The sequence below is a fragment of the Panthera pardus genome, unplaced genomic scaffold, assembly GCF_024362965.1.
Source record: "Panthera pardus isolate Hobbes unplaced genomic scaffold, ASM2436296v1 HiC_scaffold_10, whole genome shotgun sequence".
Lineage (NCBI taxonomy): Eukaryota > Metazoa > Chordata > Mammalia > Carnivora > Felidae > Panthera > Panthera pardus.
The window spans coordinates 60,746,854-60,768,788 of record NW_026526655.1 but is presented as its reverse complement, the minus strand read 5'-3'; the positions used below and the strand labels follow the sequence as shown (position 1 = coordinate 60,768,788).

Sequence of the window (21,935 nt, the reverse complement as noted above, 5' to 3'; positions counted from 1 at the left end):
CTTTGGATTATGTAGATTGGAGATAAATTCTATACATCTGATGATTAATAAATTATTTTTAAATGAATAAATAAAATTTAATCATCTGATGAGAACTTGTTGAGACAGACAACATTCAAGGAGTATAGCTTCTATTAATGAGGAAATATTTTTAATAATAGTTATTTGTCTATCCAGACCATGAAGACAGGTAAGCGTGGGAATGAGGTAGAAATTGGCATCCAACCCTTGGGTTTGGTCAAATTTTTAGTTGTTTAAATTAACTCACCCTCTTGTCTTCCTATCAGTTTGTATGATAATATAGTCAGGGATTCTTTTATTGCTGATACTTTTTCATATATCATTTTGTCCTACTTAGAATACTTGAACATTTGCTCCACATAGATTCAGTTGGTTTATCTTTCCAACTCAGAATCATGTAGAGGGAGATATTTTATGAAGTATACCTGAAATAAAGTATTTTTCATGATATGCTTTTCTTTTGAATTGTAACTGATTTAGGGGTTTTACATTTATCATCTCACCTAATCACCCCCTAATAAAATATTGCTGCTTTGAATGAAACCAGCACACTCTTTCCTGCTGCTTCCAGTTCATCCAAAGAGAATATTCCATGCCTTTTCTGTTTTCCTGAAGACTTTTAATAAACAATTCCAATTTTAACATTCAAATATTTCACAGTTGCAAAACTAATAAAGCAAAGTGAAATATTTCAGGTGTCTAGAAATATGGAGGAGTCAGGAAGCATACAGGTAGGTATCTTAACAAATTATATTTCTTTTTCTTTACCCTTCCCCACAAATTATATTTCTTATGAGATCTTTTATTAAGTGAAAGACTCCATTATTAGATCCTTATACTTTATTAGAAAATACTCATTATGTGTTTTATAATTGTTTACATGTAGTATATACATCACAGGAAAACAGGCGTCTTTCCCCCTTGAAAGTTGAATGTTAAAAAATAGACAATGAGATATCCAGAGTAGTTGCTCAATAAATATGTGTTTAATAAATGAAGTACAAAACAAGAATACTTTGTGAACACAAATCCTAATTATAGATAACTGCCACAGACTTTCAAAAGTATCGTTATTTCCATATATATTGAGTTTTCTAAGTAGTCATTTTGAAAGCTAGCCAAAAGAATTATACAAAGGCAAATAAAGATTTTTAAAAATATTTTTACTTAAATAACAGTTATAAAACACTGAGTTATACATTAAAAATTTTTTTTAATGTTTAGTTTTGAGAGAGAGAAACACAGAGTGAAAGCAGGGGAGGGGCAGAGAGAGAGGGAGCACAGAATCTGAGGTAGGCTCCAGCCTCTGAGCTGTCAGCACAGAGTCCGATGAAGGCTGATGCAGGGCTCGAACTCACAAACCGCGAGATCATGACCTGAGCCAAAGTCAGAGGCTTGACGGACTGAGCCACCCAGGTGCCCCTATGCATTTTGTGAAGTGATTATTACTCTTGTATTGGCAACTGTTATATATTTGTGTATAAAATCAAACTTGTACTTTCTTGGATTGCAAATGGGAATAAATGTATAAAATTCTATTGCAAGGAGTTAAGGTCATTTGACATAGTAGAGAAAACATTTGATTAGAAGCCAATAACCCATCATATTAATCTGGATCTGCCTCTCTATTCCACCACTAACCTGAGACAAGTTACTTGTGTATGCCTCAGTTTTCTAACTTAGAAACCGAAGACATAGTAAAGACTTTTCCTGCTTCCCTTATAGAGGATAGTATTTTTTAATGCAGAATAGTATACAGATTTAAGACATTAAATCAGTATTAAAACAGTCAGGAAGCTCAGATAAACATCTTTTTTATAAGTTTCTGCATTCTACTTCATGAGAAAGAGAAATGTGAAAAATAATTACATAGGTCAAATTTATGCAAAATAGCAAATGCCATGCTATGTCTAAGGATCAGCTTTCAACCAGTCTCCTCTACCTTCTCTGTTTATTATAGTGTTTGTTATTATTGATTTTTATAACAAATCTGGTATTTTTCAAGATCCTATGGGGCCTTCTGAATCATTGACAACTGATAAAATTGTTTTTTCTGTAATTTTATCCTTAAGTCTATTTTGTTATGGTTTAATCCTTTAAAACCCATGTATAGTGTTTTCTGTTAACATTCTGCTATCTGGAACATTTGATTAAGGTTTCACTTCCAGATAGGACTTTTCCATAGCATATTTCATTCTCATATCAAGCCACTTCAATTCTTAGAACTAAATTCTCCTATGTCTAATACTGACAAGTCTATTTTATTTCTTCTTGTCTATCACTTCCAAGTATAGAAATGGTAAATAAAAGATCATATATCTCCATGACACTGAAGAAACTTCTCACTAGGTTAAATACTTCTGGGTTCTTTAGACCTATTATAGTAATTATGGGTCAGTGTCTTTGGTCAGTAAATTATGCATATGTAGTTTTGTCTTCTCAGAAACAAAATGAGGTATCAAAACATTTTAATAGCATTGCTAATCATAATGCTATTGAAATAGCCCTACCATTACATATTTATTTTTAAATTTTGTAATATTGTTGTATGGCTTCTTTTTTTTTAATTTCTGTGAGGCTTTAGCATGTCCCTTTTTTTTTTTTTTTTTTTTTTTTTTGGTAGGGAAACTTGAGAGTAATTCTGGAAGGGTGAAATATATGAATCTACTAAATGCATAGATGAGCACAATATATACTTTAATGAGTACATTTACAAACGAGAACATATTTTAAAATGTTTGCCTGTGTTTAGGTCTATTACAATGGCTACCATGGAGATACCTCTGAAACATTTTTGGTGGGCAATGTGGACGAATGTGGTAAAAAGTTAGTGGAGGTTGCCAGGAGGTGTAGAGACGAAGCAATTGCAGCTTGCAGAGCGGGGGCTCCCTTCTCTGTAATTGGAAACACAATCAGGTAAGCCTTACACTGACAAGTAAAGGGAGGGTTGGCAAATGGTACAAAGGTTATTGGTGGCTTGGTATAAAGTTGATGACATGTTTTATGATTCAGAACCATCATTTCAGTCTGATATCAGTATGTGGACTGCCAAGCTGCAGTATTGTTCCCTGGGTTTAAAAAAAAAAAAAAAAGAAAGATTTTAAAACAGTGAATTATACTCAGGTCAGCGGGAAACTTATAAGAGCAGCAAGCAATATTTATACGACTGCTTTAGTTTTAGCTCGACATATTAGTCTGTAGTGTTCCTTTACTCAAAATCATACCAAATATGGAAAAAAGTACCTAAGGGGGTAAACATCCCAACTCTTGGGTAACGAAACAGGAGAAAAGCTAAATTTTATAAAGGAATGAGGTGAAACATATTCTTGTGATACAAAGGTAAAAAGCATTAGCTCGAGCAAGCCTTACCTTTCAGATCAGTGGATTAGCAAACAGGCTAAAAGGGTAAGCTAATGTCCTTTTCTCGTCCGGTTCAGTTTTCCTGTACACCATTGTTTATTTTCCAAACGGTATTCTATGCATGCTTTGTGAGTATATGTGTATTTTCTGAATTCAAGACTTTTCCCTATAATCTGTTACCTACGTTTAGATCTTTTTTCCCCCATAACTGTTTTGAAGTAGACATACGGAATATGTGTTTTCATCTAAAAGTAATACATTTTGTTAAAGATGATCACATCAGTACCTTTTAAAGCACTGTTCTCATTAATATGAACCATTGAACACTTCCCGTTTGTCTAAAGGATGGAAGGCGTAGTCACCTTGAAAAGATGCTGCCTTTTTTCTTCGTAAGCCCTCAAATACTTTAAGAAAAAAGGCAATAAAATATCAGTTAAATGTATTTATGGCTTTAAAAATATTGTAACAATGTCTGAATCAAACTTTAGTAAAATCTCTTTGGGTTATATCTGAGAAGCTTTTATTGAAGACTTCGAGCAAAATTGTGTTTTTGACAGTTTTAAATTATAGGCTAACTAGCCTGGGAAAAAAGGATAGTGTCTCTCTGTTCTTTCATAGGAAATGTTGAATCAGACCCCTACTGGGAAAAGAAATTTAATGCATATCTCACTATCTTACTGTCCATGAATATAATAGAAATGAATTCAAAATGCAGTTTTATTTTTGCAAATGGGATGAGTCGATAGATGTATCTCATATTTTTGAACACCTAGGGTTCAACAAATTTACTGGTGGTGCTCTTGCATTTTAACAAAATTTATTCTTCAGTAGAAGGGGGCAGAGAACACTAGATTCTTATTCAAGCATTCTATCGAGCTCTGCATTCATGGCTGTGTCTAAAGGGCATGTCAGCCTTTGATTCTCTCTGAGAGGTAATTATCCTTTTCCTGTCACGGAACAACAAATGATAGCTAACTACAGAGGCACATTTGCAGTAGTCACATTCATCAACTGCAGAAAAAAAAATTCAATTTAATTGTGCAACACAGCTGCACATGGGCTTTTGAGCATTTCTGTTGTTCTCCCTGTCTCGCTATTCCTCCCTCCAGATCTATTTTTTAAACTTTTTTTCTGGTTATTTTTTCCCCTTTTTGTCTCTTCTTCCATTTTTACTCTCTGTACTTTCTTGTTAAAGTAATTTTCCTTTGTGGCTCTCATTCTTTTTTCCCCATTGAAGGCTATGAATGTAGAAAATTATCACAATTACTCATATAATTGAGCCTCTTTGTAGCAAGTGCAACTCCAGTAGCCTTTCTCCATCATGAAAATGGTTTCATTATAGGGTTTTTCATATTCTCTGACACCATCTACACAGAGGAACAGGCGTGCAGATGAGATGTGCTAGGAACAGGCTAGATCAGTAAGGTCACAGTAGGAATAATTAGCTCTGCTATGGAAAGAGCATCTAGGCCTTTTACTGCTACATAAATGTACTGTCCGTGGCTTTTAGTCACAAAAAAACTTACTAACAAATGGAGCTCCCGCCTACTACTTTGAAAAAAAGATTTGTATCAACACTACAATTTTCCATCATTAAGACTAATAACACAGAGCCTAGTATACATCAAGGGGAATAAAAAGAAAAATCTCACATTCAAGTGGCGGCTGGGTGCTGACCTTTGTTCCCTTTTTTTGTGTACGACTTAACTCTTTACAAAAAAGAGCCACACGCCACACCAACATGCAGGTGAACTCCAGCTAGTACTCGCAAAGCGTAGCATTCAGTCGGAAAATCTGATAAATCTCCATGCAGGATAATGCATTTCATTACATATTCACTACATTAATTCTAGCTACATAAAAAGAAGAAGAAGAAGAGGAAGAGTAGAATTGAAAGTGACATTGGATTTTAGCTATCTGGACGCAAAGGTCAGTTTTCGCAGAGGATGAATTTGCATGTACAAGCTCCTTTGAAAACCAGATCAGTCTCAACAACTACACTTACAAAAACTACGTGAAAAATAATAGACAATGAACTTTTTACTTTTCCCCTGATACATTTCGTTGTTTAGATGGTTTGTGTCTGCCACTGGGGACTAACAAATGTTTGTTCTGGCGTGTTAAGGCAGTGTTTCTGGACCTCTATTATTTCGCCTTTTCTTATTCAGGCAAGATCTCAAGGGAGTAAATAAACAATCTCCACCTTTAAGCCAAAAGTACTTGGAATCATTACAGACCGAAGGTTTACAAGCATCTTTCAACCAGCCTTACTTATTTTAAGATATTTACCATCTTTTGCACAAATTCCTTCTCCTGATACACCATGAAAAGAACATGCAAGCATCTTTTATGAGTAGTACGTCACCAAAAACCGAGTGGTCTTTATGGGAAATTTTGAAATTCTCTGAAGCCTGTAAGGATGGGATGATATCTCTGGAGAAGCACTGGCTAAAATAGTTTAATGAAAAGAGTTCTCTCTGTGCCCTTGTGCTTCATGAGGGATGGCTAGTGATGTTTGGGCTACAGTGTTACCATACTCCCTGCACCTCCATTTGCTTTAAATTTTTTCTAAATCCGTGTATTTGTAATTATCTCTAGATGATATGATCCATGCGTATGAGAATACTGTGAATGTGTAGATTCACGCATCCCAAATATGTGACAGTTCAATCAAAAATAATTTAAACTTACAGTTGTAAATGTCATGATGAAAGTATCAATAAATGGTTTTTAATGTTTAATTCATAAGTATATGTTTTGATATTAATTTAGAAGAATATAAAGCAGATTTTTAAAAATAATCTCTCTCTATTAGATTATGCACATTTAAACAATAAGTGGCTCAGGCAAAATAAGTCATTTTAATGTCATCCATGATGGATTTTTCTTGACAGCTACTGTAAATTACAATTACACTGCTTCCCTCTGCACACGAAAGTAAGCACTGCAATAAATTATCTTTTATTTCAATCCATCATGTCTGCTTTTCGGAAACAGAAAACCTCAAATAAAAGTTCGGCACTATTGTAAGAAAAATACAGTAATTTGTGATCCAGCTTGAGACATAAACGTGTACCGCTCTTTTGGAAAACGGTTGTTGGCTTTCAAAAATATTACTAATTGTACTTAAACATTACTTGTCATTAGAGGGAATCCTTGGACTTGTGCATTCCTTCATTCAAAGCTTACTGCTTAAAATAAAAATCTGGAAAGACTGAAGTAAAATTCTGTAACTTGGACGATCAGGTGCCATTTAATCAGAGATACGACTGTTTGGAAATTGGTGCTGTTTGTAGGATTCACGTAGAAATGGTGATAAAACTATCTCCGTGTGCATTTTACTTCTTTAGAAGAGAATGCACTTAAATATAGTACTCCTCTGCCCTCTTGGCGAATGTATCCTTAGTCATAAAATGTAGCTGAAATGTATTAAGAGTTTTAATTTCTCCAGACAATACTTCAATTGAGGAAAACTACCTCATGAAAGGGAATTAAACTGAAGAAAACAGTCACAAGATGAAATTCCTTAAGAGAGATTTCTCTTTCAACTATAAACTGTAACTGAAACATGAACTATGATAATAGTATAATTTGAAAGTAAGTTCATAGACTATGTTTATACACTTCCTTCTTCCTTTCCCCTCTTCTCTCACCCCAAATAGTCCCTATGAAGGACTTCAAGTCATAAACGTGCTCAGGCTCATAGGTAAACGTACTGCCTGAGAGGATTTTTAGTTAGGGAAAATCAGAACAAAACAGCTAATGCCAGGAGAATTCTTTTCAGTAGATTTCAGCAGAAAGAAGGCAGATCTCATGAGTGGAATGTCCAGGACAAGAAGACCCTTGTGCTCAGAAATGGTCAAGGCCCTGTAATGGCTGGTGTTGGGGCGCAACGGAGGCATTTCTTGGGCACCCCTGCCCGTCCAGCTGTTTCCATTTTCCTCAACACACCAGTTAAGAAAAGCACACATGCTCCACCTTCCCATGCCGCAGTCAGGGTTACCACTACTTGCTTTCCTGTTAGAGCGGGACCTGCTATTACAGGTCCCTTGGATTATCTCCATGAAATTAGATTTGGACCCTAGAATCAGGTAGATAATCTTGTGTTTCCCATATATTCCAAAGTAGTAGAAGGAGCATTATTTTAAGTAGTAATTAGGGACATTAAGGAGATTTAATGGCATTTAGTCCCAGTAAGTATGTGTTGAAAAGCTCACTACAAATCCAAAAGGAAAATACCCTGAAAAAGCAGATAGAAGTATATACTTAGCTTCTGGGAATCAAGCATTGAGATGGGTGCTTAGCCAAGGAGCTGAGTGAAATTTGTCCGGTTCTTTTCTTCTTTCCATCCGGCTGTGAAATCCTGACCTTTGCATTCATGACACATACATTCTATGATACTCCTATGACCATAAGTTCCAGCAGGATCCAGGCAGCAAATTGTTGTAGGAGAATGCACTCAAATACCTTTAGCCACCTTGTAATTGCCCAGCTTTTTTTATGAAGAGGAATGAGAGGGATGATGGCAGAGGGAACCCAAGTGTTTTTTCAGAGTGGGTTTTCTTCCTCTCCTTTCATCAGAAATTAAAACGAAGATTGCCATTGTAACACACATTTAAGATGTAGCCGTGATGCCTACCAATCAGTTAGATCCCAGGGTTTTTTTTTTAGGGTTTTGTTTTGTTTTGTTTAGAAAATAAAATAGAACAGTTTACATTGAGTGTTCTTAGAACCATTGAGGTCTGTTGGGATTGAAGTCACATAATTTACAGGTTTAAGTAGAACCCATTCTTGTAAAAAAAAAAAAAAAGTCTTGATCATTATTGTTTTGTCTCAGTCTCTCTTCCACCCTCTATCCACTCCTCAGTTTTTATTCAGAAATTGTGTGGTACAAATGGAAACACCTTGGAAAAGTTTTTGTACCTCCTGCCCAAAGAGCAAAAGCACATAGAAATAACTATAACCATAAGGTACAACTTTAAGAGATAAAAATGTTGACTTATTATTCCTGTCATCAACACATGCTTAGCTTACCTATTTCTGCACTATCGGTTACATGGAAATTAATTCTGAATGAGAGGCTGTCCACCTGCTATTTGTAGTGACATCCTGGTCCAAGGGAAGATATCTTACAGGTCTGGAGATGCAACTTAAACGTATTCAGTGATAACTATTGACATGAATGCTCATAGAGATGCTGCCTTTGAGTTCATGTTAAATTGAACCTAGGGTCTGTTGGAAACTCTAGTTTGAGATCTGAAAACTTTGATTTTGGTAAAAATTTAAATAGGAGTCCTATAAATCCTGATTTATTGTTACGGTTAGGGTTAGGGCACTGTGCCCCTTATCCATGTGGAAATATAAATTGTTAATGGTATATGTGTTCTTATCTTTGTGGTACTCCTAGAAATGAATATGTTCACCTGATTTCAAAAACAACTTCTTAACTTTATAGGTGAAGATTTTAGGGTTGGATTCTATTTGCCACATTTCATTTATGTGGAATAGATGGAACTCAGTACATTTGCATGTAGAAATAACTAATAAAGCATTAAGAGTTAGGAATCACAATACTAGCTTCTCTTAAGCATCACAGTGATTAAAAAACATTCTGTGTGAATTTTGTTAATGATACAGGTCTCGCATGGAAATCCCAATGATCACAAAGTTTTGGAGTATTTTAAGAATATTGACAAAGCAGATTTGACCTTTTGTATGAGTGTTTCTGTTTCTAAGATGTATAATGTTTTGAAATAGTCCAAAATAAGGGAACTATAAAAGTAGGAAGTCACATTTCTAGATTGCATTTTTGTTTCTCTGTTTGGTTCTCAAATTAGTATTAACTTGCACAGTCTTTGGCGAAACCTCATACAAACAAGGCAAGTTTTTATTCCCTGCATTCTATACACATGTATTTTGGTTATGTATATCGATCTGTATATGAGGTAACACTCATTTGTTATCTAAAAGTGGCCTTGTTTGAATGCTGTACTAAGGTAAATGAAACAAACTACTATGTTAGATACATACCTTTTTTCTTAATTTATCCAAAGGGAGTCATTACATGCAATGGCAACAATTTTAATTATTCCGGAATAATGAAAACAGTAATATTATCATCTGACTCTAAATATAACTGATTTTTTCTCTTTCAGGGGCTATTTTAAAGTGACTTTAAGTATGCATTAAAAACTTACCTAATTTAATTAAATATTTTGTTTGGTCACTTTTAAAGCCACATAACTCATCAGAATGGTTTGCAAGTCTGTCCACATTTTGTGGGACATGGGATAGGATCTTACTTTCATGGACATCCAGAAATTTGGCATCATGGTAAGAAAGTGATTGAATGGAATCTGGAAAAGGCAATTTTGTTCCTGAGCCTCCTCTAACTTTGAATGCCTATTATCATCCTTTGGTGTGTATGCATGTGTATGTGTAGTGGGGCGGGGGGGGGGGGGGTTACTTAATTGTAACCAGCACATTACAATGTTATTGGATTAGAGCCCAGCAGTTTCAGTCTCAAAGAAAGGTTTATTTTGCTTTTTGTCTTCCCACAAAAGGTGACGGCTAGAAGGCACAAGGGATATTTGCCTAGAAAGTTACTGAAAACAAAATGCCACTGCATCAATGTCCCAGCAGCATGCACATACGACTGTTTTCTGTTTTTCTTTTCCTACCCCCTTCTCTAACCGCTGACTGTTGTGGTTAAACTTCATTACATCCTACACAGCGTTGACAGCTGATCTATTTAGCAGCATGTACTCTTTAGTGATTTCTAGATTATACCCACCCTTGTGTTCCTTCCCCAGAGCCTCCTCTTTTCACTGCCTGGGTGTGCACCCTACAGTGAGAACGCAAGGGTGGGCCAGAGCAGTGGGAGGATTTGGGTGTGGGTAGGAGGCGGTTCTATAGAGTGGCCCCCAGGGGAGCTGCACACCTGGACAAGGACCAAAGGAAAGTTGGGCCTTGACCTGTGTGCTTGGGGTGGGAGCAGTCCCTGGAGGGAATACCGCCTGGAACCCATTACCGGAAGATCTCCGTAGACCCAGCAGGTCAGAATTCCTTTTGCACCAGAGAGTCCCCCCTCCCCCCGCCCCAGGCAGCTCAGAGGAGGTCGGGGCAGGAGTGCAGACAGAGCATCTCAGGCGTGTACCCCACCCTGCCCCAACACTTGGAGTTATTGCAGGGTTACCCGCCCTGTCCTAGCCTCCTGCTCCAATCTGCACACTAAGTGGCTGCCTTCCCTTCGTATCAGTTCCCCAAGATATCTTCCTCTTTGGGATAGGAGGGCAGGGCCTAGGACCCAGTGAAACCAGGAGACCTTGAAGCAAGTGGCCAGGGGACAGTGGAGGGGGGAACGCAACAGGTGTCTGGAACACCCAGGCTGCCTCTGCTAGGCCTTGGTGCACCCTTCCCAGGAGTCTTGACCCCCAGCAAAGAAAATGCAGAGGCTAAGGCCCAGAACCCCTGTGTTTAACCCCTTGGCAGTAGCCACTACCAGGATTCTAGATCTCTCCATCCTTCCTTCTACCCTAAAACAAAATAAGTAAAATGACCAAGGTTTTTGAGCAGTCCTGTCCTTCTAATTCTATTCTCTTTCTCTCCATTTCCCACTCCCCCTACTGCATATATTTTGTTTTGCAGCGAATGACAGCGATCTACTCATGGAGGAGGGAATGGCGTTCACTATAGGTCAGTGCCCAAGTTCCCCTTTAGAGAGCGGTGGCTCCTGGGTGGAGGCAGCAGCGCTGGCCTAGGCCAGGCAGTCCCGTGAAGGAATAATAAAGCCAATCAGTGTAATGAAATAATTCAGATGCATAGCAAATCTGATTAAATAATATCCTCGAGTCCCATCTTCCTAAATCAGATACTTACCGACACATTTAGGAGACGGCAGCTGTCCAACCTCTAATTTTGTTACCAGCATAATGTGGTGTTTGGTTTTTTGTTTTGTTTTGGTTTTGGTTTGGGTTTTTTTTGTTTGTTTGTTTTTTTTTTTTTTTTTTTTTTTTGTTTTGGTTTTGGGGTTTTGTTTTGTTTTGTTTTGTTTTCATTAACACCCAGTGACTAGAAGTGATTATGTCCCTTGCTCTCTGTCAGCAAGTGGCATGTCCTTTCTGGCTGCCCATTCCTGGCTGATCATGTGGTTGGTGTCACCACCAAATTCCAATCACCTCAGACCTCAGAGGCATCATATTTCTGACTGTGGTACTTAATGGAGAAGCAATTAGAGTGAAATAAGAAAATTGTTATTTGCTGATTAATGAACATTTTGAGCATGTTTTAAAAATTCAAATATTTTTAAAAACTGACTGGTATTTATAAGAGGGACTGGTGTTTGGGTGGTTATTATCCACAGGGTCCTAATTAAGGCTTGATTAAAATGCCCTTTTTTCTAAAAAAAAAATTACGAACTAGGCAACTTCATACATTTTTTAATGCGGTGGTGTTTCCTCTTCCTACTGTTTAGTTTGTAGTATACTATGTAAGCAACATCAATTATCAGCCCTTGCGAGATGACAACATGAACCCGTGGGGGAAGCACTTGCGGGGAGGGGAGGAGAACCATCTTATTCTCTTTTTTCATAATCAGCCGAAACAGAAACAATATTTGACAAGAATCTGATTAGATCACTGCAGTAAATATTTTCCCTCTTACAGAGCCAATCATCACCGAGGGATCCCCCGAATTTAAAGTCCTAGAGGATGCATGGACTGTGGTCTCCCTGGACAATCAAAGGTGTTTGCTTTCTGTGCCATTGGTTTTGAATTCTATGGGAAGGGAAGCTTCGATCAACGGCCCTGGCCCTGATGGGCTGCTGCTCCTCTCCCCTGTACCCCGAACCCACAGCTAGGGGTGTCGCTCTTTCCCATGGCTGCTGTGTGTGTTTCAGGTCCGCCCAGTTCGAGCACACCGTTCTCATCACGTCGGGGGGCGTGGAGATCCTGACCAAACTGCCCCACGAGGCCTGAGGAGCCGCCTGAAGGTCACAGAGGCCAGGAGGTTTTTATCCTAAATTGTTGAAATCTAGCTGGAGAACTTTTAAAAGACACAGGCGAACGGCAGTTCACGCAGTAACCAACCTAGCACTTACTCTTGGAAAAACCCGGTGGGGTTTGGGGGCACTGGGAACTCAGATCTCAAGCCTTGCCTTGGCCTGAGCAGCTTCAGAGGGATGGATCCTGGAGCCGGCTCGGCTTCCCAACGCTCCCCACTTCCCAACGCAGGGAAAAGATTCTGGAGGGGAATGGGGACGCCCTCAGTTGGAAGAGGAAGGATTTCTAGAGATGCATGGTTTTCTCTTTGCCTTGTCTTGACTCTGGCCAAGTAAAAAGCTTTTCCTTCTTAACCATTGTGTCTGTGCTCCTTGCATCTCTGACAGTTACTAGGGGGAGAGAGTGGGTGGTTAATTTTTGAATCTCTAAACTTTTCACATGTGCATGTAAGGAGGGAAAAATGAGCCTAGATGTTAGCTGGGAATTTTTTTAAAGTCTCTTTTTTCTGCCTTGTGGATCCCACGTTGGCACTCTCAGGGGCCAACCACCCCCCAGCCTTTCATAGCTGCTTTTGCAGATGAAAAGATTAGCCCGCAAATGGAAGGGTTGGTCACAAACATTTCTTTGCCTGGGAACCCTGGGCCTGGTCCCTACAGGGCTTTATCAGTCCAGAAACATGACTTTCCCAGTCCCCTGTGGCTCCTCCTACTTGTCCCTCATCCTACCCTAAGTGGCCATCCCTGAGGTTACTTTTGAGAGCCCCTCTCCGAACTCCCATCACACACACACACACACACACACACACACACACAGACGCACACGACTGTATGTTGCACTAGGAATTAGAACATCGGCCCCACCTGTCCAGATGTGAGCAGTGTCCAGCTGGTCTACCTCCTAAGCAGACCATATTGGCCCCTTTTGGACTGTGCTCTTCTGATGGAGACCCAGAGGATCCCAGCACGGGGAGATACGGAAACTTTTGAGGGCTAGAGCCAAGTTAGCTGGGATTGGAGCTGGCAAGCCCACAGCTCCACCTGCTTCCGAAGCAGGAAATCCAAGGGCCACGTTCTGCATTTCCCAAAGGCCGATTTCTGATCAGAATACCCTTCCTTCCTCAGCACCCTTCCCCGCCGCCCCCCCCCCCCCAGCACCTGTTCACACCTGGGCTCAGGTGAAGAGGTTTGGGGCCTCTAGCAGACCACATAGAAACGATCCCTGCTCTGGTCATGGTTTAAAGAGCAAGTTCAGTGAAGGTGTCTGGGCAGTCAGGGGTCGTGCTAACTTTTGCTTCTACTGAAACGGGTTTTGCAAAGTTGCCACCCTCTAAATACAGCTTGAGCTGCAGAGCATCAAGGAAATGTGAGCACCTGTAGTTATCATGACAGGTGGCCTCTGTGATCAGGACCCAAGAGGCAGCTCACTTTGTGACACTCAGAGTGGAGAAGAGATGGGAAACTGAAGCCAATAAGTGCACTTGGAAAAGTGGCTAGTTCAAGCTTTTCCCTAAACTTGGATTCTCTCAGGTGTCCTCCAACCCCTCCAACTCCCTTTCTCTGTGTCTAGAGATGTAGAATTTGGACCGAAGTAGTTCCAATTCAAGTGGATCTGAGAGCTGGAAAAGACGAGGAAAAGGTTGAAGATTTAAAGGACCATAGAAAAACTTGGGGGATGCTTGAGAGTTGGCCAAGCAAAAGCCTCAAGATGAGGCTGCTGCTCTGGGCCCATCCGATTCTCTAGTAAGGAACCAGGCCCAGATGGCCTTGGGGGAGGTTTGCCAGATAATGATTGCACTTCTCTCCTAGAACGATCAGACTGCAATGGTTAGCCACTTATCTTATCTACGGATCAGTTTACTCCAAGTTCCTCAAGAATAATTTTATTAGGACCACAGGATTTTACCATCCACTGGGATAACGTGCTGCTTGGGCAGCAGTTATTCTGAGGTGGAAGTATTTGGGGGACAGGTTTATAATCCTATATATTAAAGTAACTAGTTTAAGCCTAATTTAAATATTATACACACGTATATGTATATATACCAGCACCAGCCAATACTCGCTCCGTAGGAAACAAACTTTAATTAGAACGAACTCCGTTTAACCTGCTTTGAAGTTGAAGTTAGAAAGCAGATTTAAAAATATCCCGTGCACCACAGCTACCACCTCCCAGATGAACTGGCCCCAAACCTCCCGCGGGGCCGCGCGGATTTCCGCCCACGCGTGGCCACGGCTACCACCACCCGGCGCGGGTCCTGCGGTGTCTCCAACAGGTTCTACTCGGAATCCGGGACTCTCAGAATAAATGTGAGAGTTTTGCTCCCTCACAGAGTTGGGGCAGGCAAAGATCTTAGCAAACCAACGTTTCAGAACAGGTGTCTTAACAGCGGGGGCTTGGGGGGCTTGCGGGGGAGGGATCCACTCTGGGCTCCGAGAGTGGGGGGAGATAAGATCGCTCACTCAGAAGCTACTCAAGGCCTGGCGTCTCCGCTCCCGAGGGCCCCGGCTCAGCCTTCCCTCCCCAGACCTGCTTCTCTGGGGCTAGGAAATAATTCCCGAATGTAGAGACTCCCTCGCCCACATATAATTCATTTCTAACACAAACAAGGCTCTGAAACCTTTTCCTGAGGGGGCGCGTGCGGGTCCTTTGTTCCACGCAGCCAGCCCTGTCCCCTGCGCTGGAAAGGCTTGGATTCTCCCCCTCCAGATGTGGACCGAGAGCCCTGTAGACAGTCGCGACCTGTGGCCGTCTCTCCCCCCTTCCCTCATCTTGCAGTTCTCTGGAATAAACCCAGCCGTCGGGTTTCCTCACGCGTAGCCCTGAGCGCCCGAAGTCAACAGCCACTTCCCACGGTCCCAACCCCGACCCCGCGCCAGCCGAGGCAATCACTTACGTGGGCAGGGCCCGCTATAGGTGCGCGCGAAAGACCGGGGGCCCGGGCGGCATCCGTGCTGTCGTGCGTGCGTACCGCACCTCACTCCACACCCCGAAACAGGCGCTAGGAAGGAGCTATTAAAACCACAAGTGCAACAAGGAAATCAAGAGGAGTCGAGCGGCTCCAAGAGCAGTCTGGTGGCGGAGTCATTAGCTGGTTGTTGCTACAAAGCATCACCGTGTGGTTCGGTGATTAAGGGGGAAAAAAAATCTTTTTAAACGTTGGCAAACCCGTTATTGGTTTGAAGGATTTTTTTTTTTGCTTTTGTTTTTCTTTTTGCTCCAACCACGCTGCCTGAAATATTGCTATCCCCAACATCATGCCCTTAAACCAAAGGAGAGGGATTCCGTGGGCAGCAGCTGCGGCTACAGAAGTTAAAAAAGAGAGAAGCCCCTTCCACTCATATCTGTAACGACAGCACGATGTAATTTGTTTTGAATGTTCATTTTTATTGGTGTTCCCTCTGCCAAAATGTGCTTGATTACAGAGGTTTGTCCTGTGATCATTGAGCACTCCAGACAGGGGAAGGTGCATCGCCGAAGGTTCAGCTCAGGCCAGATCAAATCCCGGGCTGTTTAACGCTGAAAGGCTGCATGTTGCTATTAGTGTTAAATATATGGCTAATTATGCGTATGAAAATTAAACATCAGTGTTATGCTAATGGGGCGCCTTCAGCTGCGGATCGGAGCACTTGAGACTACCATTTAATCAAATGAATCAGTAACTAATACATCTGCACGTGTGAACTTTCACAAGATCATTTCCCCGTTCCCGTCACACCGCTAAATTATGAAAGAAATAATTATCAACACTTTCTAATTACCTAACAAAGTAATTTGGGATTCACCGTGGGGCTGGCGGGATGGGGAACCAACAGTCCCTAGCAGGCAGCGTGGTGTGCGCCACGCCTCGTGGGGGTGGCTGTGTGGTGGCGGCGGCGGGGGGCTTTTGTGCGCTTTTCTGTACCTAGCGCCCCAGAAGATAGAAGGCGCCGTGGCAGCTTTTGCTAGCCCTGCCCCCAGGCCCAGTGGCGCCCGCTTTGACCACTGGAGATGAGGAGGATCCTGGGCGACAATGAGAGACATGATTGTACAAAGATATGCGAGCCTGCCACTGGCCTGTTTTTGCCACGGGTTTCGGTGTTCCCCAGGACTCCTAAACCCGGGGTACTCTCGCCAGACCCCGGAAGGCCGGAAACTGACCACCTGGTACTGGTTGCTCAAGCCAAACTGAGCCCGCCGGCTCCTGGGCTCCACTCTGCGCCGCGCCCTTGGGGCGAGTGCGTCCGGGGCTTTCGGCGCAGAGGGAGTGAAGAGGAAGGGGAGGCGGAGGAAGGTTGGGAGGGAAAGAGGGGGTGTGTGTTGGGGGGAGGGGGCGGTGCGGCCGCCTTTCCTGGGAGGAGAAGCGCGGGTTCCTGGCTCTCCGCGCGCACTGCTTTAATCAGACCGGTGCAGCCTCGAGCTGGAGTGGCCAGCTGGGCCTGGAGCAATGCGAGCGGGCCCCAGGGAACGGCGGCGGCGGCGCGGCGGCCGAGTGAGTGAGTTCGCCCAGAGGGCCCCAAACCTGCCCCCAGGGATGTGGCAGAGCGGACCCGAGCCAGGGAGGCGCCGCCGAGGGGAGCGCTGCGCTAGGCACACGGCTCTCGGGAGGACAGCGCTCGGTTGGCCGCCTCCGGTACCGCCACCCCCACCCCCGTGCGCGACTTCGCGCTCCGAGGCCGCGGCCGGGCTCCGGAGCCCTAGCTGACCGCTGGACCGGGTGACGGCGGCTGGGAGAAGCGATGCCCCTTTCTGGGCGTTGGGGGCGGGCGGAGGGTGGGGACAGTAGTGGGGGGAGGGCGGCTGCGCCGAGCCGCTGGTTTCTGGGAAGTACGGCGCGCCGGGGGAGGCGGGAGGCTGAAGAGCCGCGGGCCGCGGAGGTCCCGGCGCGGGTGCTGCAGCCCATTGTGCGCCCCACGCGGCGCGCTCTGTTGCAGAGGAGCCCCGGCCGGGAAGTGTGGACGCGTTTCTCCCGAGGCCCGGCCGCCTCGCCCGCTCTAGTCCAGCGGAGCCGGAGCGCCTCGGACCAATCCCCGGTGATTATGCAAGACAGCGGACCAATCAGCTCCGTCAGCTCATGAATATTTATGACCTTGGCTGAGTCAAAGCTTTGAAGCGAGTTTGGGGAGCTCGGCAGCATCATGCTTAGACTTTTCAAAGAGACAAACTCCATTTTCTTATGAATGGAAAGTGAAAACCCCTGTTCCGCTTAAATTGGGTTCCTTCCTGTCCTGAGAAACACAGAGACCCCCAAAAGGGAAGCAGAGGAGAGAGAGAGACCCACACCCAGACCCCGCGAGAAGAGATGACCATGACCACCATGCCAGAAAGTCTCAACAGCCCCGTGTCGGGCAAGGCGGTGTTTATGGAGTTTGGGCCACCCAACCAGCAAATGTCTCCTTCTCCCATGTCCCACGGGCACTACTCCATGCACTGTTTACATTCGGCGGGCCATTCGCAGCCCGACGGCGCTTACAGCTCGGCCTCGTCTTTCTCCCGACCGCTGGGCTACCCCTACGTCAACTCGGTCAGCAGCCACGCGTCCAGCCCCTACATCAGTTCGGTGCAGTCCTACCCGGGCAGCGCCAGCCTCGCCCAGAGCCGCCTGGAGGACCCAGGTACGTGCGCCTGCCAGGGAGAAGGAGAGGGAGAGGAAAGGGTACGAAGGGAGAGAGGGACAGAAGGAGGGAGGAAAGGAGGGAGGAAGAAGGGGGAGGAAGAGAGAGAGAGAGAGAGAGGAGGGAGAGGGGGAGAGAGAGGTGGGGGTGGGGAGGGCGCCGGAGCAATGGAGGTTTCGGGTATCAATCTATGGATCCTTGTCATAGCAAAGAAAAAAAAATATTTCAAAATTCCACCCAACTCGCGACTATCCAGTAAAGGATAAATCTGAGATAAATCCCCTGGCACTGTCTGGGCCTCTGGGTGGCTCTGTGCGCCGAGCACACAATGCCCCTTTGGAAAACAGAAACCCACATGTGCACGTATTAGTCTCAGTAATTATTTATTGCGTAGCGCTATAAACAATGTATGCAATTAAGGGTAATTAAACCTCAACTGCCGCCTGCAAAAATAGCAAACTTTCCCTGCAAAGGCAGGAACTGCACGCTTGGGAACTGCCCCAGTCCGCCTGCAGCGGCCCGGGTCTGGCCCTCGGACTTTACGGGACACTTCCCTGGCTTTCGGAGTTTCTTGAGCGTTCTTTCTCTCAGCCCAGCCACCGCCACCCCTCGGTTGCCACTGGCCCTGGGCTCCCCACACTAAAGGCTGTCCCTGCATTAACAGCGGCCCTCCGCTTCTGCTGTCCCTCCAGGGGCTGACTCCGAGAAGAGCACGGTGGTGGAAGGCGGTGAAGTGCGCTTCAATGGCAAGGGGAAAAAGATCCGCAAACCCAGGACGATTTATTCCAGTTTGCAGTTGCAGGCTTTGAACCGGAGGTTCCAGCAAACTCAGTACCTAGCTCTGCCCGAGAGGGCGGAGCTCGCGGCCTCCTTGGGACTCACGCAGACGCAGGTACCTTGCCGCTGCCCCTTCTGCCAAGCGGGCTTCCCGCGGCCGGCCTGCGCCCGGAGCTTCGCGTCTTGCTCTTTGCGTCTCAGGGTCGGAGGTGTGTGTGTGTGTGTGTGTGTGTGTGTGTGTGTGTGTGTGTGTGTGTGTGTCCCACCCCTGGCTCTCCCTGCGTCTCTCCTTCCTTCCTCGTTCTCTCTGCCCTGGCTCTGGCTCTGTCGCTGCACTCTGTACTCCACGCTACCGGCCGCCCGGCCCTCGGCCCCTGGACAATCTGATTAGGGCGAGGAAGGATTTCCCTAGACGTTTGTTTGGGGACTCTCGGGTCACACGTGCCCGAACAACTGGAACAATAGACGCTGGGCTTAATCCCTTCTTTGCCTTTAAAGTGTGTGGCTAATGACTCAGGGCCCGGGCCGGAGCCTCTGTCTCCCTCCTCCTCCTCTTTCTCACCCGGTTGGGGTAGGAGGAAATCGTTTCCTCTGCCTTCTCACCTCCCAAGTCCCAGACCCTGGAGGAGAAACGGGACCTTCCTTCCCGGATTGCGCTTAAGACTTTGGGGAGCCCGTGGGCTTTCTGATCACGACTGGCGCAGGTTTCCAACGTCTGGGCCGGGATTTGGAGCAGAGCTGGGGAGCGCAAACAGACACTAAGACACTTAAAGGTTGATTTAAGTCCAAATGAAAAGTTTAACGAAATCTTTGGCCTCCTCAGTCAGCCCCCAACTCACTCAAGGGCAGAAAGAATGGAGCAAGGAGAAAGCAGGTGGCATTGCAAATAAATTTCCTCCACTCCTTTCCTCCACACGATTCTTTTATTGATGTTCATATTGGACTTGAAGACTCCATGTTGTGCAGGCGCTGCTTCTTCCCCAGACTATTGCCAGGGTCGGGCTGAGTTCCTGACAAGCGAAGGTCTGGACCCCCCCCCCCCTTCACTCCTCACCACCACGCCCCCTTGGCTCTCTGAGAGCTGCCCCTGCGGGCCACCGGCGGCCGGCAGCCGTGCCTGCCAGGCTTTGATTCTTATAGGTGATGGTGGGGCTCTGCTCCTCCAGCGGAGAGCTGCCCAGTGGCACAGGGCAGAGAGGGGGATCCTAACTCGACTGTCCCACGCACAGCCCCCTTATCTCCCCGACGACCACGGTAGGCACAATGGACCTAGCCGAGTCACATTATTGTCCGCTCTTGCAGGTCAAGATCTGGTTCCAGAACAAGCGTTCCAAGTTCAAGAAACTGATGAAGCAGGGCGGGGCGGCTCTGGAGGGTAGCGCACTGGCCAACGGCCGGGCGCTGTCTGCCGCCTCCCCGCCAGTGCCGCCCGGCTGGAACCCCAACACCTCATCCGGGAAGGGCTCGGGCGGCAGCGCGGGCTCCTACATCCCCAGCTACACGTCGTGGTACCCCTCGGCGCACCAAGAAGCTATGCAGCAACCCCAACTCATGTGAGGTTGCCCGCCCGCACCCTCCCGCCTCCTTCCCGTCTCCCCCGGCCCGGGCCCCTCCCGCCTCCCGGTCCATCCACCCTGTCCGCAAGCCCTGGACCCGGAGAAGGACCCGGGGGGAAAGAAGAAGGAACAGCGAAGGCAGGACGCCCGCCAACTCCTTGGAGTCCCGCGAGGTCTGGACCGGCGACTTCCCGGCGCCCGCGCGCTCGCCCTCGCCCCGGCCTGGGCCGCGCGGCGACAGCAGACAGCGGCCTCGGAGCGCGGGCACAACTGCCCGAGACAGCCAGAGCAGCAAGACGAGCCAGCTGGACCCGACCTGCCGACCCTCAGCTGTGTGGGACTATCAGGAAAAACAAAAACAATGTAGAAAAAGCAAAAGCTCTTTTCTGTTCTGTCCGTCTCTTGTCTCCTTTCGCTGTGTATCTGTGCGCTGACGAAGTCGAGGTCCTCGTCCGTCCACTGTCCTCAATCTGCGGCCTCTGAAAAAAGTCACCAGGTCGGAAGAGGCTCGGGCCGCCGGGCCCCAGCTCCGCATGCTGGGACGTTTTGCCCTTTCGGACCTTCTCCTGGGCCTGCCTCACCATCTGTGTAGTTCGTTCGGGAACTGGGGGGAAACTGGAGGGAGGGGTTCTTATTTATTGAGAAATGGACTTCGCCTGAGGGTGAATGTTGGCCAATTCGCAGTTCTGTGGGGTGCAAGGAGCGCACGGTCCGAAAGCACCGATTACTTTAAACGCACCCGGAAAAACGAATAAGGAGGACCTGGTGATTTTTAACTTCTACAGTAACTTTTGTACTTCGCTGGTATGGAGAGGTTGGAACCTAATGCTTTGCATTTTTACATGTTCCGTATTATTTTTAAAAGAAAAAAAAAAGAGAAATGAAGCAACACAATTTTCTCATCTCGGGAAAAACACTTTGGTCGCTTTGCCTGGACAAGAAGGAAAATCCTAATTCCCTCCTTGGGAAGCAAGGGAGAGGACCGATGGGCAGTGAGGAAAAAACAGGCAGGCAGAAAGGAGTGCCCTAGAGCCAGTGAGCTTTAAAGTAAGACAAAAGCAGCACTAATCCCCAGAGGCTCAACCACAGAATAATGCCAGGCAGCACCCTGGACGCCTAGTCTCCAGTGCAGGATCTAATCGCTGTACATATTATTATTGTTGTTAATTATTATTGTTATTATTATTGTTCCGTAAACATGTTGCACAAGCTTAGCTTTTTTCCGTTCTGTTGTGTGTGGCTGTAAACCCCGATGCTTTGTGAAATGAGAATCTTGACATTTTACTTGTGAAATTTGGAAAATGTGATCAGTTGAAATCAACCGTGTTTTGTGTTCTCTATGTCAAAGTTTAGTTTTATATTGAGAATGTTAACTTATTGATTTGTATCTTGAAAAAAAAGAACTTTGTAAATAAGTTATAAAGTTTCTCTGAGACAGTAAAATTATGGTTTCGAGAAAGAACTGCTGTCTGGTGTGCTGTGTGAGGGGGTTCTGTGGGCTGGGTGGAGAGAGGGCCTCCACCTCTCGGGACACATAGCGGCAGGGGTAGATTCCTGCTCCAGACTACCAGAATCACCGGCAAGGCCCTCCCTAGCCGCTGGGACCGTTTATTTTGCCCTGCTTCTGACC

The 21,935-nt window shown here is 45.2% G+C and overlaps 2 protein-coding genes across 4 annotated transcripts in view; both read left to right on the top strand.

Moving 5' to 3' along the window:
* The window catches only part of METAP1D (methionyl aminopeptidase type 1D, mitochondrial), an 87,569-nt gene extending 74,835 nt beyond the window's left edge, over positions 1 to 12,734 (top strand). The window contains exons 6-10 of one of the 2 annotated variants that reach the window (XM_019459595.2): positions 2,774 to 2,937; positions 9,617 to 9,714; positions 11,029 to 11,076; positions 12,046 to 12,124; positions 12,279 to 12,734. In XM_019459595.2, coding sequence (XP_019315140.1) covers positions 2,774 to 2,937; positions 9,617 to 9,714; positions 11,029 to 11,076; positions 12,046 to 12,124; positions 12,279 to 12,357 — 468 coding nt within the window. In that variant the 3' untranslated portion in view covers positions 12,358 to 12,734. Of the gene's footprint in view, positions 1 to 2,773; positions 2,938 to 5,549; positions 6,352 to 9,616; positions 9,715 to 11,028; positions 11,077 to 12,045; positions 12,125 to 12,278 lie in introns of those variants that run through there. The other variant, XM_019459603.2, reaches the window with a different exon arrangement.
* A 3,950-nt stretch (positions 12,735 to 16,684) lies between these two features.
* Positions 16,685 to 21,767, top strand: DLX1 (distal-less homeobox 1). Of its 2 annotated transcripts, none has more exons than XM_019459617.2 (4): positions 16,685 to 16,849; positions 17,292 to 17,972; positions 18,665 to 18,864; positions 20,052 to 21,767. In XM_019459617.2, the coding sequence occupies exons 2-4, from the start codon at positions 17,660 to 17,662 to the stop codon at positions 20,304 to 20,306; spliced, it is 768 nt and encodes a 255-aa protein (XP_019315162.1). In that variant the 5' UTR covers positions 16,685 to 16,849; positions 17,292 to 17,659; the 3' UTR covers positions 20,307 to 21,767. The 2 variants fall into 2 exon arrangements, with proteins under 2 accessions (XP_019315162.1, XP_053763659.1); XM_053907684.1 differs by having other exon boundaries at positions 16,685 to 16,853.
* The last annotated feature ends 168 nt before the right edge of the window (positions 21,768 to 21,935 follow it).